This window comes from Poecilia reticulata, chromosome 5, assembly GCF_904066995.2.
Source record: "Poecilia reticulata chromosome 5, P_reticulata-male-v2, whole genome shotgun sequence".
In the NCBI taxonomy this organism is placed as follows: Eukaryota; Metazoa; Chordata; class Actinopteri; order Cyprinodontiformes; family Poeciliidae; genus Poecilia; species Poecilia reticulata.
In genome coordinates this window covers 26,045,323-26,071,549 of record NC_088834.1, presented here as the reverse complement: position 1 = coordinate 26,071,549, position 26,227 = coordinate 26,045,323, and the positions used below count along the sequence as shown (strand labels likewise).

Here is a 26,227-nt window from a genome sequence, read left to right as displayed (position 1 = left end):
TTTTGATTACTTTTTTTTAATTGTTGTGTTTTTAAAAACGTTTTTTTTTTTGCTACCAAAGTGATGTCATACATTTCCAAAAATAATGGCTACAAATACATGTGCATATTGTTTATTTATTCCTCTAAATTCTATATATTTATACTTTGTCTAATTCTGTTGCTAGCGCACACAGATTTGATCAATAAAGCTGATTCTGACATGTTGGAGAAGCACCTCACAGCTGAGTGGAGGTGTGGGGAGCGTCAGAATGTGAGAAAAATATGCCAATTTTTTCTGTCTCTTCACAGCTGAGTTTTGGCATTTATTATTTTAAATAATGTTTTATTACTTAACTGCTTCAAAAAAAAAGTCTTGCCAAAACCACAAAAACCCAAACGGCAAAGAAGTGAAATGACCACAGACTACCCGGGCTCATCGATCTTTATTGCAGTATTTCATTTCTGTTTACACATCACGCACGTTTGTTCTGCTTTTCTGAGAACAGAGGAACCTACAAGCAAATTAAAGAATGGAGGGCATAAAATGAAGCGTATAGAAATTCAAACTACTTGAAACGGCGAATTACAGAAGCATTTTCTGGTGATCGTCGTATTGTAGAGCTGCCAATTGTTTGCTAAAAATTACTCCGATATGACAAACTGCATCTGCTTCCGAAACAAAATCATACTCCCCTCTTGTGAAGGTTGGAGGCCTGTTCTGTGCAAATATTCTGTATGCTTTTGGACATCTACATGTTGCTTACGCAGAATTCTTTTGTCCAAATCACCCTGTTTTACTAAAAGATTTGATTATGTACACTATGTACAAACATGCACTGGGGCTACATCGCCATTCAGTGCCTTGTTTCGCTTGTGCTTGCATTGCAGAACCCTCGGCGCGAACCGGTCTTCCGACTGCGTGGGAAGAACAAATTTGGTTTTTGCAGGAACAAAACCACCGACATTTGAACAATTTCATTATAAAAAAATAACTCATTATTTTTCTTCTTGAATGCCGCGTTTGGCTGTTAATTGGAACAGCATCGGGCCTCATTTCTGAAAAAGCTAAGGCCGCACTTTGAAAGTGTTGCATCTTTTACTTACACCACAGGGATTTCAATGCATTTTAGTTTCCTTTACAGCACCACCTGTAATCTCTCCATTTAAAGATGTTTTAAGAAAGAACTTTCTCTTTTTGTTTGTTTTTTTTATGGCTAACACTTAAGCCTGCTGTATGCACAAAGAATATTGAAAAAAAAATTTTATCAAAGAAGTCTCTGTAAGCAGAAGCAATTTCACTATGAAAAAAAAAATACAGGTTGGAACCAAAACACTCAGAAGGCAGAAGGTCAATATGAAAAAATGCAAAATGGCTGCTTGGAGCTTGACAGCAGGTCCTTGACAATTAATTGTCTAACTCTAATGTCACCCGATTTGATGGATTTTACGCTCCTCCGACTTAGAGGCTCTTTGTGTCTTTAATGTGTCTCTCATTCTCTTCTTGAATGCTTGAAATGTTTTGTTTTCCTCTTCGCTCTTTATGTCGGGAAAATATCACTTTCTCACTTCGTAAGATCCAAGCTCATCTGAAAGAATGAGATTTATGCAAAAATGCCAAAAAAAAGTCCAGTGTAAAAAAAAAAAAACTTGACAAAATGAAAAAAAAAAAATCCATTTTAAATAAAACTTCTTCCACATTTTTACAGGATTAATTCGTAGATCAGGAAGCAGTGATGTCCCATTAACTTTCCCCATGGACTACGTGGCGAACTGCTGATAAAACGCCAGCTTGACCCTCTCGATGTGGTGGCACAGCTTTATGGCCGGTCCCAGTTTCAGGTCCATGCACTCCTGCACCGTCGGGAGGTTCAGCAGCAGAAGGGCCTGACCGTCGATCTCCTGCAAACACACATTTTCCACGCGAGATAAAACTTCTGCGTCGTTTCTGATATCGCCCCTCTGAAGCTAAAACCAATGTGAAACTAGTCGAAACCTGTGGGGAGCCGTGTATCCCCGCTATTTTTTTGTATTTTTTATACCTGATCCAAGAAAATCCTCGCGAGAGGTGCGCAGTCAGTGGTCCGGATGAAGCGCACCACATCAGAGACGCTCCACTCCAGCGGGCTCGTGTCCAGACACAGCTTCTGAGGAGGCTCGACCTTTGATGTCTGGAGAAACACAGACACGGCGAGTCAGGCCGAGATCTCACACGGCTGGAAAAAAAATGGCACCGGACATACACACTTTCGACATGAAATAACGCTTTAGTCACACTAGTTGTATGGAAAACTTTTGAGAATGTGCCTTTCAAGTGGTAACTAAAGGTTGTTTTGTTTTGCTAACTTGAAAGTATGTGGGATACTGAAATAATGTTAATTTTCTGAAAAAAGAATGTACAAACGACTCCACATCATCCTCAATACGCCGTCCTTGTTGTGAAACAGGGTGGTGGCTGCATCATGCTGTGGGAATGCTCCAATTCAGCACAGACGGGTCCATAAACTCCACACTTTTCAGATTTTAATTTGTAAAAAAAAACAAAAAACAAAAACAAAAACAAAAGAAGCATGAAATGTATTTATTATTGTGTTCCCACTTCAGAATTATTCTCTGTGTCGTTTAGTTCTATCTCCTGAAATCCCAGCAAAGACACAGAAATGTGTTGTTTGTAACTTGGTGAGATCGGCACCCGGGTTTTAAATTTTTCAGATAACCGAATACTGAAAGTAGACACATTTTTTGTATTTTTATTCTCATCACCTTGGGTGAAGGAGGGTGGTTTTCGTCATCGGAGAAGGAAGGAGAGCGGGGTTTCCGCCGTCTCCGTGAGGGCCTGGGTGTCGGCGGCGGGGAGGGTGACGGCGTGGCGGGCTGAGATTTCTCGACAGACTGCTCAGAGTCATCTTGGAGGTCGTCCTGCAGCTCAGAGCCGGTGTCTTCGCTCAGGGAGTCATCTTCATCCAAGTCTTCCTCTTCTCCACTACCCTGTGGGTCAAGATGAGCACAAGTGTGTCGGGACAAGCGTGCGATCATTTCCAGAGCTGATGGAAAATGCTTGTTTCCTTTACCTGTGGGGAGCCGGCAGGCGTGTTGTCCACCGACGCCGAGGAGCGCCTCTTCTTGTGGACGAAGAGCTGCTTCCTCCTCTTCCTCCTGCGACCCCTCCTCTTCACTCCACCCTCCAGGTTGGTGTGACCCCCAGGTGGGCGGCCGACACGTTTGCTCTTCTTTTTCCCGCAGTAATATGCTGGTGAGAAGACAACATGGCAGCTCTGAAACGTTGCATTCTACATTGAGCGTGAAATTAATATATTACTGGGAGGGACGCAAACAAACATCATTTTGTGACTTCTATTATTCCCCAAGGGAACCAACAAACATTTGGGAAATCTGAAAAATATGCAAATTTATTGCATCAGCTTGTTCTCACCAAATCTGTGAGGCAGCTGCAGTTTATTTCGAGACATGTGACTGAAAACAAAGCTGTTCTGTACAAGCAGTGCAGCATGTTACTGAAAAAAATCTTTCAATTGTGAATACAAGGGTAAAATGTGCATGCTTGTCATTTTTCAAGATGGCCGCATTTTTTTTTATCCTTTCAAACCAACTGTTGTCATAAAATGCTAAATGTTTTCATGACTCAGATGAAGTCTCACATAAATGGACAACTTGAAGGAGATGAAGATGTGCAACAGACGAGGTCATCTTCACAGTCATCTTCATGTTTAGCTTTCATAAATTTTTTAAATATGTTTAGCCATTTAGCATTAGCTCAGCTAAGATCCTTGTTTAGCAAACTGGTGGTTAGAGAAGCTAGCTTTTTGGTTAGATGTGCGCTAACGACTGCTAATATATATATTATATATTCTCCAAAGAATCTAATGTCAGCCATTTTAAAAAATGTCCACCTGAAAAAGAAAACACAAGTTCAAGAGAACAAATCTGATTTCTATGGATTAAAAATAAAAAATAGAATCAGTAAATATGATTTCTACGGGTCCAGTTGAGTCTGATTTGACACCGAAAGACTCCATCCATCCATCCATCCATCCATCCATCCATCCATCCATCCATCCATCTTCTGTACACCCTTGTCCCTTAATGGGGTCGGGAGGGTTGCTGGTGCCTATCTCCAGCTAACGTTCTGGGTGAGAGGCGGGGTTCACCCAGGACAGGTCACCAGTCTGTCGCAGGACCGAAAGACTCATTTGTGATAAATATTGGCAAATTTTCTTTGACAGCCTTGGTGGCGGCCATCTTGAATTTTTTAGTGGCTAATAAAAAAAAAATTAAAAAAAGGCAGCTTGTGGAAACATCTGTGCCGAGTTAGGTCCCTGTATCCACATATGAAAGATTTTGCTGAATTATTCAACTACCTGCTGCACTAAATGTGAACGAAACTAATTCAGACATTTCTGCCTAATTTTTGTCCAACTTTTCAAATGAGCATCTCTAAAGCTCTGTAAAAGTGTTAAAATGTAAACATTATGGGATAAACCCTTTATGGTCATAAACACCTACTGTATTTGGTCTTGGTGAGGACAGAGCAGTTCTCTGAACAGTGCTCCAGTACCATGCGAGGTCCAAACAGGTTGGGGCAACACTCCAACTTGACGCAGGTCTTCCTGCAGAAGTCTGCCACACGATCGGCTGTGCGGACGATTTCCACGGTGGCCCGGTAGCTCTTCCCTTTGTACCTTATTCGTAAAGAAAGATACTCGTAAAGAGACAAACCAGTGGTGTTTCTTCCACAAATACAAAGATTGCATCGCTAAGGGAGACGAGACTTCATACTAAACAACAAACAAAGTGTGTCAGACCCTTTTTCAGACTCCTGCTTCGATTGAACCTGATCAAAGTAAGCTACCTAAACCGGCGAGGTCACGCTTAAGTCCCCTAGGAGCGATCGGCACCATAACAGCTTCACAGGAGGAGCCTGAGCAGCAGCTCTATTGTGCTGAAAACACTTGTGCTTAATTCACACAGGCCAGCTGCGAACCCTCGTGCAATTTTAGGAAGTTTTCCGAGGAGCCGAGTACGTCGAGCCGAGATTAAAGAGCGTTTCTTCTCACTTGGCTTTGAGTGTCTCTCCGTGGCCTTGCCAGCGGCTCTCCTGATCCAGCTGCAACTCCCTCAGCACACGGCTCGGCTTGTACGCGGAGTTTATCAGCAGGGTCAGCACCTAGATACAAAAGGAAATGGTTGCAACACTTCAGATTCGCAGTATCTCTGAAGACCAATGTGTCGAGTCACGATTGTTATCAAGAAGTCTTGTTTGTGTGCCAGCGACAGGCGCTCGACATTTTATAACAGGAATATTCCTTGACTTTAACCAAAACAGTTGTACAAGACGAATGCTAGCTGAAGCATCCCAAATAAAAAGGACAGAACTGGCCTTCTGCTTTGTAGCATTTGCAGTGTTAAGCATTTCTGCAAAGCATGCTTAACATCTACTAATCCGTCTCCCACACAGACATCATTAGCTGTATCAGGAAACATTTTAGCAGGCGTCGGACGGGTGCTCGGCTCTCGCATGTTGAGAAGGCGGTTGTGTTTCCCTTTTTCCTCTCAAAAAGCGCTACAAAAACAGCAACTTAAGCAGCCAAGAAGTTCATTTCAGAGCACTTCCTTTGTCAAAAGCTGTGTCAAGTGGTGAGCGGCAACAGCATTTTTTTGTTTTCCCCCTGAACAAAGATAAAATCTAATTTTGGAAAAGCAGGTTGTTTTGAAGTGGGGTGAACTCTTGGTAGCAACTTTAATTTAATTAGAAATTCTAAATAATACGCTTAGTGCCATGTGATATGAAGATACCACTGTAACATGAAGTACGGGCCAAACACTTGGCTGAACTGACCACATCGGTCAATGTTGATGGACGCCAACACAAAGCAGAGTCGTAAAGTGGGATTTAAAAAAATGCCACATAAAACATTAATAAAAATATGCTGAACTTTGTAGGTTTCAGGTATCAAATTGTGAGAGAGGCTACGGACGCTTTTGCAGCTTTTGTGAGGCACTTTGTCTTCTACTTTGTGTGTTAGTATTGTGTGTTACTTTACTCACTTCTTTAAGAACGAGGACGCAGTTCCCCGGACCGATAAACTGAGGCAGCTCTGAGATGCGGCCTTTGTTGAGGTACGGCCCAGAGAAGCAGCGATGGTTGAAATAGATCTTCGGACAGCAGTATTTACCGTTGCCCTGTCCTGTTCGCCGAGATCGCAGGTTAGTGACAAAACAGCCACAGGCCACAGCCGACCAGTCACTAAACCGCAACATAGTTGGAAATCCTAAGATGTACTCACCCCCCGCCTCAGACTGATTGGCGATCTGCTGCTTGACGGCGTCGGGAGATGAAGACTTAGGGGGAGTCCTGCTGTAAAGAAGCAGAAACTCAGCAAGAAGTTGACAGGCCAATCAATGATACACCTACACTTGACTGATACTCACTGCTTCTCTGGCTGCACCACGGCAATTTTTCTTTCTTTCTCTACTAAAAAGAAAATCCAGTAAAAACAAACAGCGGTCAGGATGAGCCACAGTGGGCAGTAAGTCGGTGTTTTAACGTCAGTTACATAGCGATCAGGAGGATCAGCTGTGTCGGCCGACGTCGTTTACCTGAGGGCTTGATGGGGTAGACCAGCGGGTAGCCGTTGGTCTCACACCAGCTGACTGGGAAAATGTCGAGCGAATCCACGTGAACTATCAGCTCCGGCATTGGCTGCTTCAGACCTACAAACCACAAGCAGCGATGTGAGCGCGTCACTTCCTGTGACAAGTCAGGTCTTAAAATCCTAAAAAGTCGTCCTTCACCAGGATCAGTCGGAAGTGATTTATTACACCGAAAACGTTGTTACGTCGGGATGCTTTTTAAAGTTTAGGTTGTGTCATCAAATATAGCTTGTTGGGAACTAAAACAAGAGTTTGAACATCAATAAAAGATTTTGCCATTGATTATAAAATCATTTTATAAAAAATGTATAAAAAATTGTCATTGGTACAAAATATTCTTGAGATGCTATTTTTAATAAAAATGTAAATATGACATGTGAAATGGGTTTTTGTCGGTTTGCAACTGTATGAATTCTTCTTCGGGGCATTTTTTGCTTGAAATATGTCAGAAACAATAAACCGTTTGAGTTTACTCAGCGTAGGAAGAGAAATCTGTTTAATCTGGCTGCTATCCAACCGTAATGCAGAAATCCATGGACCATTTTCAGTAAAAATAAAATGAAATAAAATGTTCATTTTATTTTATTTTTTTAGTTCCACATTTGTGGAACTAACAAGGATTTTCAATATTTAATTAATCAGATATTCAGTTTTAACTTTTATAGTGTTTATTAACTTTAACCGGTTGGCTTTTAGTCAAAAAAATTATGTTACATCGAAGTAAAAAAATTGCTTTTTTTTCTTTTATGCTGAGTTATTTCAGGAGAATTAAGTTATTAAAAACATTAAAATTCAAATTTAATTCATTGTTTAGTTTTCTAGTCTAACATACAGTATTGTTTACTGCAGAGAAAAAAACAAACCCCAAAGACTTTATTTATCTTCCTTAAACAAACTGAACAGTTTTCCTCCCCCCGTCTCACCTTCCAGGCTGAGCCAGAGGTATTGCCCTTTGACCCTGGTGACAGTCGCCACGTGAATGTTCTCGGGTGACAGTGGGTTGACGGCCTCTAGTTTCATGGCCTCTTTGAAGCCGTGTTCGCCCTGCTCCTGTGAAGACCAGAGTAACAGAACAATTTTAGTTTAACAGCTGACGCTGCAAAAGCAAAGCGGCGCCGACGAAAATCTGATTTTTATCGCCGCCATTTCTTTACGCTGCCGGTCGCATGGATACAATCTCGTTATCTCCGTTTCGTCCTTTCTGAACGTTTGTGAGGGAAGACAAAAGTTTGGGCTGGACAGCAAAAAAAATTTTTTTACAGCAGTGGTCAGATTTGTAAGCAGCCCAGATAAAAATGTGAAAAAAAACCAAAGCTTTAAATCAATTCATATTTACTGCAGCAACGTCACTGGTGACAAAATGATTGGTACGCCCAATCGTTTTGGCTTTATTAGACGTCTTAATAAACAAAGCTGAATGCAACAGAGGCTGCCTGTTTCAATATAATGTGCGAAAGAGGAAAATTTCTTCTCACCAAGTCTCCATAACAACAATTAGATGCCATTTACATAACAAGCAGTTGTTATGTAGCACATCACAAACGTAGAGTTTGGCAACAAACTTTGTCGAAGTGAAATAAAACAGAAAAGCTCCTGTTCACACCGTTAAATATGGCGGCTGACCTGTCACGCTGCAGGAAGGTTTCTCTTCCAAAAGCTCCTGGAGCCTTGTGAAATTATTGAAAAACATTTTAAATACAAATACGGTTCATGTTGCCAAACTAATAATTTATCGTCGTTGGTCGGTTAACAGGAAAATGGTCTGAAACATTTGGGCCGAATAAACACTCAAACGGTTCCCTGAACTAATGTATTTTCTGAAAAGAACCATTTTACAACATAATGTATTCAAAATTTCCAATACGGCTGAGCGATATTATGGCTTCAAAATAAAATCTCCAGATCTGACTTTAAATGATTTCCTTCTCCCTTGTCTTCTTTTCTAAAAAGTGGTTGTTGTTTTTTTATTTCAATAATCCCTTTTGTGAATTGTGTGACAGAGTATTAGGGCCAGTCTATGATAATTTGTGTTTAATTGGGAGAATATATTGATGAGATTAGCAGAATAAATATACAATTTCACCAGAAGAGCGTCTTAAAATTGGAAGAAAAAAAGTTACTTTGTCGACAAAGAAGATTAGACAAATTAATACTTTGCTGTTTTTTGTGTAGGAGTTCTCCTAAAATTAGATTAGGACACCAATGTCCTAATCTTGGTAATATTACGACTTTATTCTCATATTATTACCACCGTCTTTCTTCTAACATTGACTTCACTTTCATTAAAAATAAAAAATATTTCCCTGATTCCTATATATTGTCAGAGTTGACCTGAATTCAAATAAATAGACGCTGTAAAACAAGATGGCCGCCATGGGCATGCTGACTCTCTTCACTACGGAAACCCAAGGAGCGCGTTAATGAAAAAAAAATCTAAAAATTTAATTTTCAAAAAATGTGATTAATCGCTAAACGTTTCCAATAGAACAAGTCTAGACCTTCTTGTTGTTTTTGATTAAAGAAGCCATAAAGTCTTGAGCTATCAATCTAATAAACCGTTTACAACTCTCCTCCGTTCTCTTTGTCAAACATTAGGAACATTTTTTGTAATATGTAAACAGCTTGTTTTCATTTGAATCTCAATGTTGCATCTCCATATTTCTCTTTTTACGAAAAGCTTTTCTTGTTTTTAACGCTGATTAACAGAAGGAGTGAAAGTAAATGTCTGAATGAAGCTAAGACTTGATTTTTGTTAGTTTCTACTGTAAAAAAGATTCTACTTAGGGAAAAGCCCAGTTAATTTCATGGCTTTTTAATCATCTGTACCAGGTTTCTTCCCACGTCTGCAGTAGATAAACCAAACTCCGACAGCATGTGGAATGGTGTTTAATCTGTAATAACCAACAGGCAGCAATAGACTCAAACCCATTCATATGGAAAGGTATTGACACCTCGACTAGTGAAACTGCAGCTGCAAACCTCAAAAAGGCATGCTGTTGTTTTTTTTTTAATCTGTATCCAGTTCATATATTTACTTAAATTCAAATACAATAATCTTTCTGCCTCATTTGGTCATAATGATGAACAGCACTCAGCTCCAGCTGGGTCTAAAGCAGTGTTTTTCAACCACTGTGCCGCGGCACACTAGTGTACCGTGAGTGATCGTCAGGTGTGCCGTGGAAATGATCCAATTTCACCTACCATATTTTCCGGACTTTAAGCTTTGAACATGCGGCTTTTCTGTGGACTTTTCTTCAACCACCAGGGGGCTCTTTAGCAGGAAGTGAATCATTGGAAGTCAAAATTGGAAATCAAAGAAGAACGCGCTAATTTTCATTTAGAACAAACACATGCTAGCAGCAGGCACGACGGAGAAATGTTTTCAAACTCATTTGATGCAGCTTCTAAGTTGAGGAGTATCGATCTGGCAGTACAGGAGGGAAATAGAGCCGCTGCACGTAAACTCAGCGTGAACAAAACCGGATTTGGAGACGGAGAACTGCGTCCTTAATATATCCAGCAGTTATTAGGACGCAGCCCTCTGCTGGGTCCTTATGGGAAACCAAGAGCGGCAGAGATACCAGCGGCCTGTAGCCCGGTGTGGCTGATATATGTAAGTTTCCAGGGGAGATTTCAAAAAGTTTGAAGGTACGGTTTATAGTATGGTGCGCTCATAGTCCGGAAAATACGGTAATTGGTCTTAAAAGATTTTTTTGAAAACAAATTAATTATCTGCCAATAATGCCATCTTTGAGTGTCTTTGCTGTAGTCGTGGCTAGCAGCGTAATCATGTAATTTTCTTACCACTAGATGGCAGTAGGTACAGAGCATTTTACATTAAAATAAGAGAATTAGTGATGCATGACTGTTACTATAGTCATGAATCACACAACAGTGTTGTGGCACTGTTCAGGTGTATTTTTGAAGTGGACATGTTAAGTGCAATTTGCAATAATAAATGTAAAATATGATAAAAATAAATTTTTGTGTTTATTTGATTCCTGTTCAAGACACTTTGATAAGAATGATTATATATGTAATATAGGCGGCTACGGAGTATCTTTGTTTACATTTTTGGTTGGTGGTGTGCCTCATGATGTTTTCAATTAAAACAATGTACCTTGGCTCAAAAAAGGTTGAAAAACACTGGTCTAAAGGACTTAATTAGCACATGCCCACTTCATTTTTTTAGGCCACATTTAGCACAGCCTTAACAGGACAGAAATAAACCCTTCATATAAAAAAATCATAGGTCATCACTACACTCAATCGCCATTTCCAGCTCAGTGAGAAGCACAGTTTTTACACGACGGGTCGCCAGACGGAAAACAACTCACAATGGGGAAGCAATGCTGAGGAGCGGCCTCGGCCTCGCACTGCTTCAGGTAGTCGGCCCAGTCAAAGTCAGAGCCCTGGAAACCTGTTTGCGGTGAAGGAGAGACAAAAAGACAAGGAGGCGGGTGAGTTGAGCTGAGAGAGGAAGGGAGGGAGAATCTAGAGTGAGACGGTGAAGAGAGCAGACCTGGTGGGGGGCTGAGGGGCAGCCCGTTCTTCAGACTCCACTGCGCTGGGAATATCCCCGGACTGTCTCTGTGACAGAGAAAGGATCGTCCCGCGGCCTCCGACTCCTCTATTCCACAGAGGTCGTCCATCGTCACCAGGAAGTATTTCTCATCAAACACCTGGTAAACAAAGAAGGAGATGAAAAATGTGTAAACGTATGAAACTTCCACGTTTACACACTGCCGGTGTGTGTCTGCGTTAACGTTTGGTTAAAACGAGCTTGTTCTTCATTCGGTGAGGTTACTCTCAGTGGGTAGAGTGCCCAGAAATTTTACTCAGGTGAGAGTAGCGACACTTCACAATAAAGTTACTCAGGTAAAAGTAAAAAGTGCAGTGTAGTTAAAAATACTCCTAAAAGTAGATTTTTCCAAAAGGTTACTCAAGTAAATGTAACAGAGTAAATGTAACTAGTTACTACTTGCCTCTGGTGCCAACTAACGAGCATTAAGTGGACGACTGGAGTTATGAATATAAATACATGTAGGTAATAATAAAGGCAATAATAAACACAAACATCAGCGAGGACCTTGCTGCACAGGGGAAACGAGAGCCGCCGTTACCTTGGTGACAGTCGCAGGCCTGATGGAAATCGGTGCCGCCGGGTCAACTGCTTCTAGTTTCATCCCGTCTTTAAAACAATGATCTGCGACAGCGGGCTGATCCTGAGCGAGACACCCAGAACACACACTCTGTGTGAGTCCGTTTCAGAAGCACGCACTCAAAAACGTGATCAAATTATCACCGCCGGATAAACAGACACATTTCGGTAAAAAGCACAAAAAGCGGCGCTGGCGTTACCTTAGCGAGCTCTGCCGTCAAAGCGTCGTCCTCGGGAAGGTCGCTAATCCGCTGCCTCACCTCCTCCCACTCCTCCTCGGTTCGCAGCGCCAGCAGCTCTGGAGTAAATAAATCCACAACAATCAGCTGCTGGAGTATAAAGAACAGCTATTGTTGCTTAATTATATATATAAAAAAAGTGTATTGTTTTATTGTAGTAATTAAACTTCCAATGCTGTTTTGGGGAAGAAAAAAAAACAGTTTAAAAATACCAGTTAGAGGACAGTAAAAGTGTCATGTTTCTTTTTATAGTTTGCTGCAAAATGTAAAAATGACAAAGTGAAATGCAGATCTGTTTGGTTTTGGCTCACGACAAGAATACAGACATGAAAATGCAGCATTGTTTCTGTGAGAGAGTGCTGCTTTTCCACTGATAATGCAGTGAATTATGAATATTTATCAGATTATGAATGCGACTCGAATGCTTTGGTTCAGGCAAAATTGACCAGGTGAGGTATGTTTTCCATAAGACTGGTGGAGAAGAAATCCTGGGAATTTTCAGCTAGAAACTTTTTTATTTTTTTTACGAGAACTAATAGGAAATGTAAGAGAACTAACTGGAACTAAATAAAAAAAACTGGACATGTTGTTGACATTATCTTGCACCAGATTAAATGTACTAAATAAAGTGAAGTAAGTTTTGACAAGACTTGGTAAAGACATCGTGATGTTATTGCTGATATTCTTTACCGTAAAAATGTCACATGGATGTTCGCTTATGACAAAGCAAAAGTGTTTGGATATGACACAACTCGCTTCAATTCCCAACCATTTCTAATTAATTGAATAAATTCCTGAACATTTCCAGAATTTGCCAGCTAAATTTCCCCACATAAAGTTTCTAAAAATGCTTGCTGGCTCTTTGCAGCCCTAATCTGTGGTCAGGATTTCAGCAGTTATCTGTGTAGCTACCATTTACAGCGGCTAAAACTGATGTCACTGTGAGTGAGCAGCGTATGTTGTTTATGGTAGCAACAACATGTGCGTACTGTTTGTTGGCTCATCTAGAGAGATGAAAGGAGAACAACTTCTACTATTTTTAGAAAGGTGACACAAACGCTCTAGGTGAAGCATAGGGATGTTTTACACCAACATGTATTGTTGTAATGGACAAGGGGTGTACACCAGGGAAGTCATGATTTTTATTTTATTTTATTTGTTTACCAATGCAAGCTGTTTGAGAATGGTAATATGCCACTGCCAGGACCCAGTGTGATACTTTGTTGCAATTGAAAACATAGAACTAGTTCAAACTCACTCACTAATGACATTTCTGACGTTGAAGTATCAGTTTGTATGGAGAACCACAGCACTCCCGTCAACAAAGTTTTAATCCACAGCAGTTTCTTTAAATGCTAGACTAATGTTAGCATGTTTTCTCTCTGTTTTGATTGTTACATTCTTAAATACAGTTTTGTGCAGACACAACTTAGAAAAAAAGTTTGTTCTTTGCCTTCATAAACATAGCACTTTGCATTCTAGATCATAACATTTAGTGCCTAAGCTCCCTTTTATACTGATTTTCCCCCCCACAGTAATAGCCAAGCAGCTAATCTGACACAACCTGGAGGCCACAGCAGTCAATACTGTTTTTGTTTGCTGTGATTGTAGTAATGATTGATTTTGGTTGGGAAACCGACGTTGGGTAGAAAAAGCTAAACTTTGTTAAGTCAGCCGAGTCATGTGCCTGGCCATGAATGGACTTCTTTCTGCAAGCCAGAAAACTAAGAAGAAAATAGAAGGGCAAGATGATCACATGGATGATCACATGGTCACAATCTGAGCTGAGCATCAACAAAAGGTGTTAAAAATTCTTTACACTGTAGTTTAATATAAAGGAAACTCATTTTAGATCACATTTTCCAGTCATTTACTAGCAAACAGTTATTCTTATTTCTTTTTTTACCAAAATAAGAAAAATTCACAATGCTTCAGTTTGTCACAATGACATAACTAATGCCAACTTGCATTAGTTGGCATTACTATAAAGCTTTATACTATATAGCTTTATAGGTATAAAGCTATACTTTTAGCTTTATACCTGGATAATGACATGTTTTAAAGTCAGTAAATTACAGATTGCCTGTTACTAATGTGTGATATTTCTGGAGTGAACCACAAACAGATCCCAGCAATATTCTGTATGCATCATCCCACCTCTATTTCTTAATACCTAGAACACTCTCCTTTTTGTTTTGTAAACTGCAAACTTTGTTTGGCTACACAAAGTTTAGCTAAAACCTCATTTTGTTATTTATATATACGAGTCTGCTTTTAGAGTTGCCCATTTAACACTGACATTCTTTCGATGAGTTTCACTTCTCCCTACTTTCTGCTTCTTGCTTCTGTAAGCAGTGTCCAAATGTATTAAAAAAAAAAACTACATTAGCAAAAAAAAAAAAAAAAAAAGGGGCCTGGCATTAAGAATCAATAAGCCTTTAGCTGTAGTGGCAGTAGAAGAGAAACCAGCTGTGTCATCACGTACAGTGCACAGCCATTAGGGCTTTTTTATATTTTGCATACAAACAAGATCGTATTTACAGGCTGCAGTCCTGAAAATTGCTCTAATCATGAATGGAAAACTAATTTCAAGCTCTACTGGGTCACTGTCCCTTTATTTTCTTGTCAGTGCTGAAGAACAAACACGCTGAATGCAGTTAGTGATCAAACGATTTCTGTTACATTATGTTGTTTATATTTTCATAAACATCCATTAGATTCATGCCTTTTTCCCTCGTAACTACAGAACTCGAGAGCCGCTGACCTGAAGGAGGCCTCAGGGTGCAGCCCTGCTCTTTAGCCCAGCCGGGTGGGTGCAGGCGTGGGTGGAGGTAGAAGAGCCAGAGGGTCGCAGGTGTGTCCGGGAGGCCCTCGGTGCCCAGCAGGCGCAGCTTCAGCCTCCCGCCGACGTTTTCCTCCACCTCGGCGGCCCAGGCCGACCGCGGGTCCACGCCGTCCTGGAGCTCCACGTAGCATCCGGCGGTCAGGAGCTCCACCGGGTCTCTGCCACGCTGGGGCTAAGGAGCGAGAGAGAGCGTGAATGCGGACGCGCGCCTCGGCACGGAAAGGGAGAACGCGGTTCGTGTGACTCAGTGGCAGGACCGAAGCTTGGCCGCTGGAAGCTGACTAACAGCGGTGAAGAATTTCACAGGTTGCTCATACTGCGAAAGTGCTTTCAGCGTCTCGGCCTTAGTGGTGTAAACAAACGCTCAGTTTGGCCTGCGTTTTACCAACTGCATGCCGGACTTTACTGTAGACGCAAAACCTCATTTAGCTCAGGCTGGAGCTTTTCACACACTGCAAAAAACACAAAATATTACAGAGTATTTTTGGCCCAGTTTCTAGTGCAAATGTCTTGGTGCACGGGAAATAAGACAACACTGACTTACAGGTAACTTTTCAGCAAGATATAGGAGCTTTAAGTCAATAACTCCTTAATATTAATGAAAAAGTACAAGATCTAAGTTAAACAGTCTGCCGGTGGAGCAAGACTTTTTAACTTATAATATGAGAAAAATGTCTTGTTGCACTGAAAAATTATTTCACTTGTAACTAGTAGTTTTCCGTCAATTTTAAGGAGTTATTGACTTGACAAAAGCTCCCATTTCTCACTGAAAAGTTACTTGTAAGTTAGTACACTCGAAATAGGACAAAAACTAAGATATTTGCACTGGGATCTCTACCAAAAACACTTGGTAAGATTTTGTGTTTTTGCAGAGACAGGCACACTCGGCGTGAAAGTTACATCAACTATGAGTTTTCATACTGAAAGTAAAACAGAAAGTAAAACATCACAGTTTTACTTTGAATCAGTTGCTCTGATCACCTCAGGCTATAAACTGTCAGTTTTTCTTTTTTTTTCTCTGTCTAAGTCAGTCAGTTATAAATACTGACGTCAGAGTAACAGCTTTCGTCTGACTTTATTGTGGGAACCTTCATATGCTAATTTAAACCTTACTGGCTGCTAGTATGTTGTTTAAAGGCAACAAACGTTAGAGATATTAAAGCTGGGCTCCTTTAGGAGTTTAAAGCTGAGCAGATGTTGTGAACCACTGCCTTACCATTTCCAGCAGACTGGCAGGCGCGCTGCACTCCTCAGCCAACGCCTTCTCCAACACGGCCTCCCATTCTGGATGTTTCTCACGCACACCTACAGCAAAAGGTTCACAGACCACAGAGTTCAGGTCAGCCACCACAGGACCAGGAGGTCTTTAACAACACACACACTCTTTTCCAGCTTTCATTTTTCACTCATCTAATTCTTAGCTAAGACAATCAAAGCAAATAACTTATTACAATATTTACTGATTTAGGTCTTGGCCTTTTTTATTTTTCTTCTTTCAAATAAAAATGCTAAAAAAAAAAAAGTTGAAGATAAACCATGTTTTACAGCTTCTTGAAATAAAAATGAACACAGTGCTTCACACCCTTTGGACTTTGCCACATTTTGTGTAATTACAAAGAAAATGAGACAAAATGTCTCATAATGTCCAGCATCTTTTTGGGATTTAATACAACATGAAGTAGCATGTAATTGTGAAGTGGGAGGAAAATGCTACATGGTTTTAAAGGGACAGAACTAAAAGTACAGCAAAGATAGAAATTCTGCTCCTTTTACTCTGATTTCCCTAAATAAAATCTGCACTCAAAAAGCGGGTAAGTTATCGCCCAGGTGTTACGGCTGGAACGATCAATCAGATTCATCGTGAAGAACCCATTACTGTAATAATCGGCAACTAACTTAGCAATCGATTAATCGTTAACTGAAGTATACACTCTAAAAAAGGCCACTTGCTGAAAGAGCAACACAGTCAGAGCAGCAATTAAGACTAAAATGTAAAAAAAAAATAGCATTTTGCATTTAAGAATAAAATAACCTTCTTTGAATGTTAATATAATAAGTGGTGTAGTTAAAATTCTGTAAAAGAAATATCATATTGAGCACCTTTTGGTGGTTATTAATCGGTTAATCCAAAAATATGATCAGCAGATCAGATTTTTATTTGCAATAAAAAATGTATCACTTATTGTCCTTTTTCTTATTAATTATGCTCTACGATCTGTAGGTCTCACTTATAAATTCCAAACAAAGTACATTGAGCTTGTGGCTCCAATACGTCACAAAGGAGAGGAATATTTCTTAAGGCAACTTTATGCTCTGAAAACAATAATATTAAAGAAGGATTTTTTTTTCATGCACCCTGATCAGAAGAAACAGATATAGCTAAAGACATCATAGTATTATGATGACATTAATCTCATCTCTAACCACAGATATCGGTGTCTGATGCACCCAAACAGTTTTTAGAACTTTTCCAGTCCGACTGAGTCAGAAGCAACAGCTCACCCTCGGGGGGTCTCATGGTCTTGCCGTGCTGCCGGCTCCAGCCCAGCGGGTGGAGGTCCGCCGTCATGATGTCGCACCAGAAGTCAGCGCGGCGGTCGTCCTGGTAGCCCTCGTAGCGCAGCAGCAGCAGCTGGCCGCACGTGGTGATGATGGCAGCCACCCAGTAGGGGGCGTCGGCCTCTGAGCGGACACACACCTCCAGCTTCATGCCCGGGGTCAGACCCGTCTGGAGTCCCTGGTCCACCTGAGGCATGACGAGGAACACCAGGTTAGGATCGTTTGAAATCAGCTGCAATCTACCGGAGTTCATGCAAATAAAGTCAATAAAGTGATGTGAGAAGAACTCCAATGTAGGCCTGCAAATAATGAGCATTTTAGTAACTGATTATTCTGACGATTAATCGATTAATCACATTTTAAAAAATGGGCACATTCTGCAGATTTTTTATTTAACCACTTAAGCCTGTTTTTATACAATATTAGAAATACAAGCAAAAAAAGGCAAATAAGCAATGAAAATATTTTTTTAAAATAAGAAAATACAGATTTTCTTACATAAACTGCAATAAAGTAGCGTTCGTTTGGTGAATTTGAACCGGGTGAAGCTAAAACTATAAAGAGTTTTGGGTCAATTTTTTTTACAGAAAAAAAGGGTTTTCATTTCATGCTTAATTAAAACTCTAAATGTGTTGTTTCTTCAGCAAATAGCCTTTTTATCTGAGTCTGTAGACTCCAATTACTCCGATTTCATTCACAGATTCATTGCGATTAATCCGATTAATCGTTTCAGCGCAGCTTCAAGAAAACATCTCGTGAATTTTGTGCTCATATCTGGGAGGCTGACTCCAACTTTTCATTTGAATGATATTTTCATATTGCAACATAGTTTAACTAAGCTAAAAAAAAAAAAAAAAAACTTTCCACCTACATGTTTGAAGGCGTGATGGGGCACTGCCACGGCTTCCGTGTCCTCCAGGTAGTCGTCCCAGCTGAAGTCAGCCACATCCTGAGCACAGTCACCATCTGAAACGAACACACACACAAACACGAACACACCCACACACACACATTTATATTCATGCGCTCCTTTCCGGCAACTCGCTTTAAACAGCCGCTCGTAGAAGTTTCTACCAGAGTCGGGCGTCTCCTGGCTCATAGTGGTGGCCCCCTGGAGGCTGAGGCTCGGAGCGCTGAGAGGGAGCAGATGAGAAGGATTGTTCTCCAGCGAGAGCAAGCGAATCAGACAAAACCGCTCCAAAGACCTAGCAAGAAAGGAGAATGGTAGATTTTCAGCCAGTACGGTGTTCTCTTTTGTGCACTGTCCCTCTGCTTTTGCTGAACCAAATGATGACTGACATTATTTTCGACAATAAGATACGCGAGGTGCCATTTCTGCTTCATAACAATAGACATGCCAGACCATAAGGCACAGGGGTTAAGCACAAGCCACAGGACAAGGCCTTAGTCCTCAACGGGCTGTCGCAGGTTCGATTCCCGGCCTGGTGATTCGCTCTCTCTCTTTACCCACTTTCCTGTCTCAGCACTTTCAAATAAAGGCCACTAGAGCAAAAAAAAAAAAAAAAAACTGCAATGATGCATGCAATAATAAATCAATAAAAATAAATATCGCGATAGAAATGTGATTGATGTCAATAGATAAAACATCTGATAGATTCAATATTCACTGAACTCTGATCCAAAACTGCACAGCATTCTGGGGGATGTAGGCAGAGGAAGAGCTTAAGCTGCTAAAAGATGCAGGTCTCATTTCATATCAGAAACAAACTTCTGGATTGGATTAAAATAATATCGGATATAGATACCGAATGTTTTCCAATAAACCTCCGAGGCCTTCACAGAACAACTGCTTCTAAACAGATTCACTTAAACACAAGCAGACTCTCATTCTATAAGAATATATAATAATAATGTGACTTCTGAAGCCTGTTTGTGGAACTGAATGTTATCGGAGTATTGAAAGTACATGCACGCCACACTTTTCAGGTTTACTTCCACTTTATAAGCCAGCAAAATAGAACAAAATACGCTATAGTTTGTGGTTTTAACATGACAAAATGTGAGAAAAAGTGGTATAAATACTATATAAAATAAATATAAGTACTTCACGGTGCCTGACTTCTCCAAAATGGATTCGTACCGACAGTCAGCCAGAGCAACGTTTGCGGCTGGTGGAATTTCAGGCTCAAAACAAAGAGAATTTCTGCTGCCTTAATTTGCAGCTTGTTTCAGAAAGTACAAAACGAAGGAGTGCTGACTTTTGCTGAACATTGCTGCAAAATCTTAAGTCAGAACATTAATATTCCAAAAGCTTCTCTTCTGGCCCTGCACTTAGCACCTAAGTAGCACCCCAGATGGCTGAAAAATTTAATCTCGCAAAGGAATCGCTTCCACTGGCGAATCTTATTTCTTTTCTTTTTTTTTTTTTTTTTAATCTTAATTGGGAGCGTCTTTTTAGACGATTCAAACGGCGGCTCGACGTGAATGTGGATAGTTTTGACACACGGAGCTGACCCCCGGCCTGGCTGTGAAAAGCAGATGAAATAAGTTAAAGCAACAAGAGGCGGCGGCGGTGGTGGCGTGAATGCGAAAGGAGGGACAGGGTGAGCGCTGGTTTCGGCCTCGGCTCCATTCAGCCGCGCTGTCAGCCTCGTCTTTGTCACATCTGACATCTCTATTAAAACAGGGGCCGCCGCCGAGGGCCGACCCCCTCCCCGACCGCCGGACTGCCACGGCGACCCCGGTGCTCCGCTGGGACCAGCGCCGCCTTTCACCCGCGACCCCGCACCAGACTTTCTCTGTCTCTTTCCCCCCCACCACCTCCCAATTCTGACAAAAGACACACAAACCAGAGGTCCTCATTGTACTGGGAGGGGAGGGGAGTTTAGGGGGGCTTAGAAGAAGAGGGAAAAAAAGAGCAGTTGAGAAAAAAGTATAATTACTTGCTTTATGTTTAAAAAAAAAAAGTCAAAATAAAAAAAAATTTAAAAAAACACATTTCTGACTCTACCCTGGGTCATTTTAACTTTCCTATACAAACAGGCCCCTCTGCTAAAGCAAAAAAGTTATTAAGTATTTTTGGTCTAATTTCTATATCTTACAGTTTTCTACATCTTAGTATAATTGAAATAACACAAAACAAACTTAAAAGAGACATTTCAGGAAGAATTAGGAGCTTACTTTAAGTCAATAATTCCTTAATATTGATGAAAAAGTACTAGTTATAATATGTCATATTATTGGAAAAAGATATTTCTTGTTTCATTTGCAAATAATTTAAGTTACAACTTGCACTTTTCCATCAATTATTGACTTAAAAACAAACTGCAAAAATACAAACTCTTACCAAGTATCTTTCGTCTAGTTTCTAGAGAAAAATATCTTAGTACACTTAAATTAAAATAAAACTGACTTACAAATAACTTTTCAGCAACACATAGGAGCTAGTTCTCAGTCAATAATCCCTTATTATTGATGGAAAAAGTACCACTCGTTTATAACAAGACATTTTTCACATGTTATAAGTGAAATAACAATGAATAAATGGATAAAGCACTTTTTTAAACTGCATTAAGGAACCACTGACTTAAATCAAGCTCCTACAAAGTTACTTGTAAGTTAGCACACGTGAACTAAGATAAAGCTAAGATATTCACACAAGAGACTAAACCAAAAACAGTCCGTAAGGTTTTGTTTCTTTGCAGCGTCGTTAAGCAGCACGAGCCGTGGCTTTCTGCAGAGGTTCGGCTGGTACAGGCAGACAGGAAGAAAAGCAACTTCCCCGTTTTGCACGCAGCAGAGAGTGGTCTGCGTGGACCACAGCGAGCAAAGGTCCGCCTCGATCTCGCACCAACCGACACTCTGACTGAACCCGAAAGACGAGAGCTTCCAAATGTGTACACACACACTCACACACCCACACCAGGCACGAGGAGGCACTCAGAGGCAACGGGAGGTCCACGCTGCACATCCCCTTTAACTTACTGAATCATATCCTCATCAGCACTTAACAGTTCTAAAATAAATAAATAAAAACGCCTTTTTGAGCCTCCGACGTCCCCGGGTGGGGAAGAGCAATCCGATAATATGAACGTGCTAAAACACAGACGGACGTCTCCCCGAACTCCGCTTGGTGGCATCTGTAGCTCACCGGCGCTTGCTTTCCAACGCAAGTGGCGATCAGGCAGGGAGAAACAAAAACAAAGGGATTTTCTCCTAGAATTGGTGAAGCTGAAAAGTATTTATTCAGCCTGGGTCTGTGTGAGATTCTCACAGTATGGAAACGGTCACAGAATTTATTGCTAAAAACAAAATCAACTGTATCAGTAAGATGATCTGATTGCATTTATTTAAAGAAAACTACCAATTGTTCCAACCTTTGCCAAGATGATATGTTGATTATTGAATGTAAAAGTTAATTATAACTGATTTATTAGTTGTTTTAAATTCACAAACTTGAGCCAAAAAAAAGGTAGATTTTCTGGTTGTTTTTTTAAAATAACCATAAAGTTTACATAATGGATATTAGCTGGTTAATTAGTCTCAAATGGAGCCAGCAGTTGTAAGTACTTAGCATGTTGCGAATAGCATCTTCATCTTAACATGAGCTAAAAGTGGCAGCCTTTAGTTTACAGCTTCCTTGTTTTCCCTTAAAAATGGCAGGGAAACTATAGCTTACTTCTAAACAGCAGTGCGCAGCAACAGGTGTGGGAGGGGGCTCAATAACTGGTAACTTTAAGATAAAAAAACAGGAATAAAATCGGGTCCTTTTTGGATTTGGTGCGGCGAAAGCATCTTTTTAGGGAAACTGTACGTTTTACTCATCGTTTATACGAGACTCTGACTGCATGCGAAGTTTAAAAAGACTGCCGTAAACTTCAAATGTGTTTCTTATCACGATATGCAGGGGAAAAAAAACCGCTAAAGAGTTATAGGTATTTAGCTTCAGGTCTGCTCGTCTCCTACTCCTTCGTGAAACGTACTTTCACAAATATTAACTTTTAAAAGTGAGCTCATCGACATATTTGCTTCTGCTATCGGACAGAACGTGACGCTGACTGAGACCCAACCTGTTCTGTGGAGATTAGACAAGATGCTAAAAATGGGGAGGGAAGATCATTCAGATGGAGGGATTTTGAGGCTGCTCTGTAACCGACAGCCTCAAAATCGCCGCTGATACTTTAGTTCCAGAGCTCTTTATAATAACTTAAAATACTCACCCAGATAAATCACTTCTCTCTTTTTTCTTTTTTTAAACGAACTGCTCTCTGCACTGCGGTTGACTGAAATGTAACGCAGCCTCGGACTGAGCGGGAGGGAAGACGGTAAGGTGTTGACAAAATGAAGGCGAGTCCCTGCACCGCCTGAGATGTTTTGGCATCAGTCCGCTACAGGACGAAGGTATGATTCAGCCAAAAAAGGATAAAAGCAGGTTTCATCAACAGTGAGGATACGAAGAACGCAAGTCTGCTTCACCTGAAGTTTCTACGTTTTTTCCCCCCAAAATAATTTAGAAAGCATCACGTTCGCCAGAAATCAAAATGTTAAATGGAAAAATGTAAGCTACTAACAGTGAATCTGGGTTCCAGAGGGAAAGATGTTCCAAAAGGAAAAGGAAAAAAAAAAACAGAGAAAAGGTCTCGTCCGCGAAGGCTTGTAATTACCGCCGCAAAATGATCCTGCAGCGCCAATTTCTTTAATCACTCAGAGACCTTCCTGTGACACGACAAAAAAAGAGAGAAGAAAAGAAAAGAAAGTTTGACTGGAACTAAAAAGCAAAGTATTGGACACAAAGGAGCAGAAGTGAATGAACCAGATTAGAAAAATCCCTTCAGCAGAGAGTCACAGCCCTCATCTGCTTTTGTGTTTGTTGCATAGAAACAAGCCGCACGCTGCTATGATTTCAGAAAGGATGGGGCTCCAAGATAAAAAAAAAAAAAAAACATCCTCAGAATAAAAGGAAAATTATCACCTTCGAGAAATATTTCTTTTTCAAAAAAACCCAAACAAAAACGTTATCTTAAATCATCCTAATATTACTGTTATCACTGCAGTTGTTGATGTTGCGCAACATATTACAAACAATACATTATTACAACTATCATTTCTAAAATCCAGCGGATGTGTTCACTTATAAATCTTTTTTTTTTGTCTTTGATATCATTTCATTCCGCTGTGGACATGCAGTTATTGTGACAACAGATCAAACTAAATAAAAGTAAACTGATACTTGGTGTATTTGCTGTGTTCGCTGTAAGTATTAATGTCTTAAAAATCTCACCATTTCAATGTTTTCATCAAACCATTCCTGGAAATACCAGAGTTGTGTGTTTTTTTTCTTCTGGTTATACAGACCATAGCACCTGTTGCTGAGCACTGCCAGTCAGCTGGCCTATAAAAAAACTTTGCTTAAAAGAAAGATAAATGTCATTGTCTGAAAAAACAAAAACAGAATATACGTGCGCTACATTTATGTATGTGCCAACTCCACATAAAAGAGTCAAAACAGCAAATACTGTTGCATTATTTTGGACTAGTAATGTTATATTATTTTTAGCAGAACAATGAATGATTGTTGTTTCTCTTTTTTAATAGAAGAACATTATGCTACAATAGAAAAAAAGTCTATTTGTCATGGTGATGATATTGTACTTTTATACTGAAGATTATCATATCGTGAGAATATAATAGATACCTGTAGCTACTAGTTCACAGCAAGGAAATGTTTTATATTCCAATGAACGTAAATAATGTGATACTGAATAGCATTTCTGGGAAGATGAGCTTCAAGTTTTAATTTGAGAAACCCTGATCAGGCTTCTTCTTCTTCTTTTTTTTTTTTTTTGACCAATCTGGGTTTCACTTTTCTTCCAGCTGTGACATGCAGAGTCCATGTTTTCCCCCCACTAACCCACTAGAAAAGATAAAAGAGAAAGGAATATGCAGCGGGTTCTTTGATGTCAGGTAGTAATTTGGAAACCCAACATAAAATGAAGGAACTACAAGATTATGTCTACTTATGCATCAAAGCACTTCTTTTCTAACAATTATATGACTTTTTATGAAGCTAAACAAAGCAGGGTAGCCATGTAAACAACGTTGGTTGATGTGCTCCTATAGGCTAAAATAGTGCGAGCTTTGATCCGTTTATTCGATATGACAAAGGAAAAAAAATCGGATATTTTTTCACCGATCATGTCCGATATTGATATCTGGCTAAATCGATTGGTGTTTTTACTAATTGGAATGCGTTTGGCTTACTTTTTCTACAATATTTCTTTTTCCAAAATCTAACTACTCTAAACTTTAAAATAAAATAAAATAAAAAAAACTGATAAATTATGGCTGACAAATTATGTAGTTTTTGGGATATGAACAGCCAGGAGGCGACCGGCATATGGAGCTCACACTTCATACAGAAATTTTAATAACTTCAACTTCCCCAACTGCATTAACATGGACAACATGTAGTGTAGTCTCTAAAAGTCACGAGCTGGCCTGCTTACACCCACCATATATATTCATCCTGCTGCAACTTCAAGACCAAAAAAAACAAAACAAAACACGATGGAGATAAATAAATAAAAATAAAATAACATTTTTTGCCATCTGTTCAATAACAGATCTCGTGCACTTGCAGAGAAGCTGCTGCGGCACGTCAGTCCGAGCAGCGCGCTGCCAGCGGATCACTCAAGTTGCACAATAGGGAAGTTAAGAGGCCACATGAATAATCGGTTGCTTTGAGTCAACGTGGAAAACGTCAACAGTTTAGTTCGTGCAACGCATCCTCGCGTTCCCCAGCTTCTCAAACCCGCGTTTAGTTTTATTTTGGCGATCGCCTCAGAGAAACGGATCGGATGAGGTCGTGCAACCTTCATTATGTAAGGCTTCGACGTTAGAAATATACGGAGTTCTTCAAGGCCAAATAAGTGGAAATTTCCACAGAATCTTTTAAGTGCTTTTAGCCTGGAGATTGCAACGCTTGTTCGGACTAACCGCTGCATTTAGAAACACACAGAGAGAGAGAGAGAGCGAGAGGGAGAGAGAGAGAGAGAGATGGGGCCAAGAATGGCTTTTGCAGAGAGAGACTAACACTGCGCTGACGGTCCAACTTTCACACTGAGCAAAACATGACACGTACCGGATTAAAATGCGAACCCGGTGAATTAGAAACCCCGACCCGAAGCGTGTCAGGGCCGTGCGGGACTCTTTGGACACATGGTGGGACCGACTGTGTCCGAGTCAAGTTACTGAACGTCACGGCTGGGGAGCAATATAGGAGCAAGCTTGGTGAGCAATAAGGGCGCTTACACTCGAACGAAGCCGACTCATCTTTTTGAGAGACGGGAAAAAAGGCGAACGCGCGCCCACTGCACCAAACACCGTTGGGAAAACGTGAAAAACAACACAGAGTACGTGAATATTTAGTCGCCAAATTCCCCGCTTACCGATAAGTAGTTTTTCCAAGTCGGTTTTTTAGATGCCGTTCCTCTCCGCCTGCTCGCTCTCGCAGCAATGTTAATCCAGCGTGAGTGAAAAAGCCGGAGTACCGGGGGAACCTTTCAAAATAAGACGGACGGGTCGCCACCGCCATAGACGTACAGCCGTAGGCGCAGGTTTGGCTTCGTTGCTCCGTGGAAACGATAAGTCAGCGAGGCGCCATGTTGTGAGTGGCATGTCGCCTTGGAAACCAGCGCCAAGGCATGGCATACCGCTTGAAAGAAGCACAAAAGTTGACTATCAGCAAATAATGATGAAATATCCGGCCAATAATAATGCATTTTAGAACTAATAATGGCGACATTTTAGACAA

At 40.5% G+C, this 26,227-nt stretch overlaps 1 protein-coding gene across 5 annotated transcripts; it reads right to left on the bottom strand.

Moving 5' to 3' along the window:
* Window positions 1–405: 405 nt before the first annotated feature.
* Window positions 406–26,227, bottom strand: sfmbt1 (Scm like with four mbt domains 1). Of its 5 annotated transcripts, none has more exons than XM_008409590.3 (21): window positions 25,863–26,227; window positions 18,529–18,659; window positions 18,326–18,420; window positions 17,398–17,641; window positions 16,112–16,200; window positions 14,815–15,067; window positions 12,012–12,109; window positions 11,774–11,875; window positions 11,173–11,332; window positions 10,988–11,070; window positions 7,574–7,700; window positions 6,597–6,710; window positions 6,429–6,468; window positions 6,284–6,351; window positions 6,045–6,184; window positions 5,054–5,163; window positions 4,503–4,678; window positions 3,050–3,228; window positions 2,742–2,966; window positions 2,021–2,149; window positions 406–1,880 (listed from the first exon to the last, which is right to left on the bottom strand). In XM_008409590.3, exons 1-21 carry the CDS (start codon window positions 26,006–26,008, stop codon window positions 1,740–1,742), a joined length of 2,850 nt encoding a protein of 949 aa, XP_008407812.1. In that variant the 5' UTR covers window positions 26,009–26,227; the 3' UTR covers window positions 406–1,739. The 5 variants fall into 5 exon arrangements, with proteins under 5 accessions (XP_008407812.1, XP_008407810.1, XP_008407809.1 ...); XM_008409588.3 differs by having other exon boundaries at window positions 6,429–6,471; window positions 25,863–26,226; XM_008409587.3 differs by having other exon boundaries at window positions 6,284–6,354; window positions 25,863–26,226.

Coding starts and splice junctions, on each gene's coding strand:
- sfmbt1 (XM_008409586.3), bottom strand. CDS start 26,008: ATGGCGGTGGCGACCCGTCCGTCTTATTTTGAAAGGTTCCCCCGGTAC. Junction 16,201..17,397: donor GACCATGAGACCCCCCGAGG/GTGAGCTGTTGC, acceptor CTTTTGCTGTAG/GTGTGCGTGAGAAACATCCA. Junction 2,150..2,741: donor ACCACCCTCCTTCACCCAAG/GTGATGAGAATA, acceptor GTGTTTCTCCAG/ACATCAAAGGTCGAGCCTCC.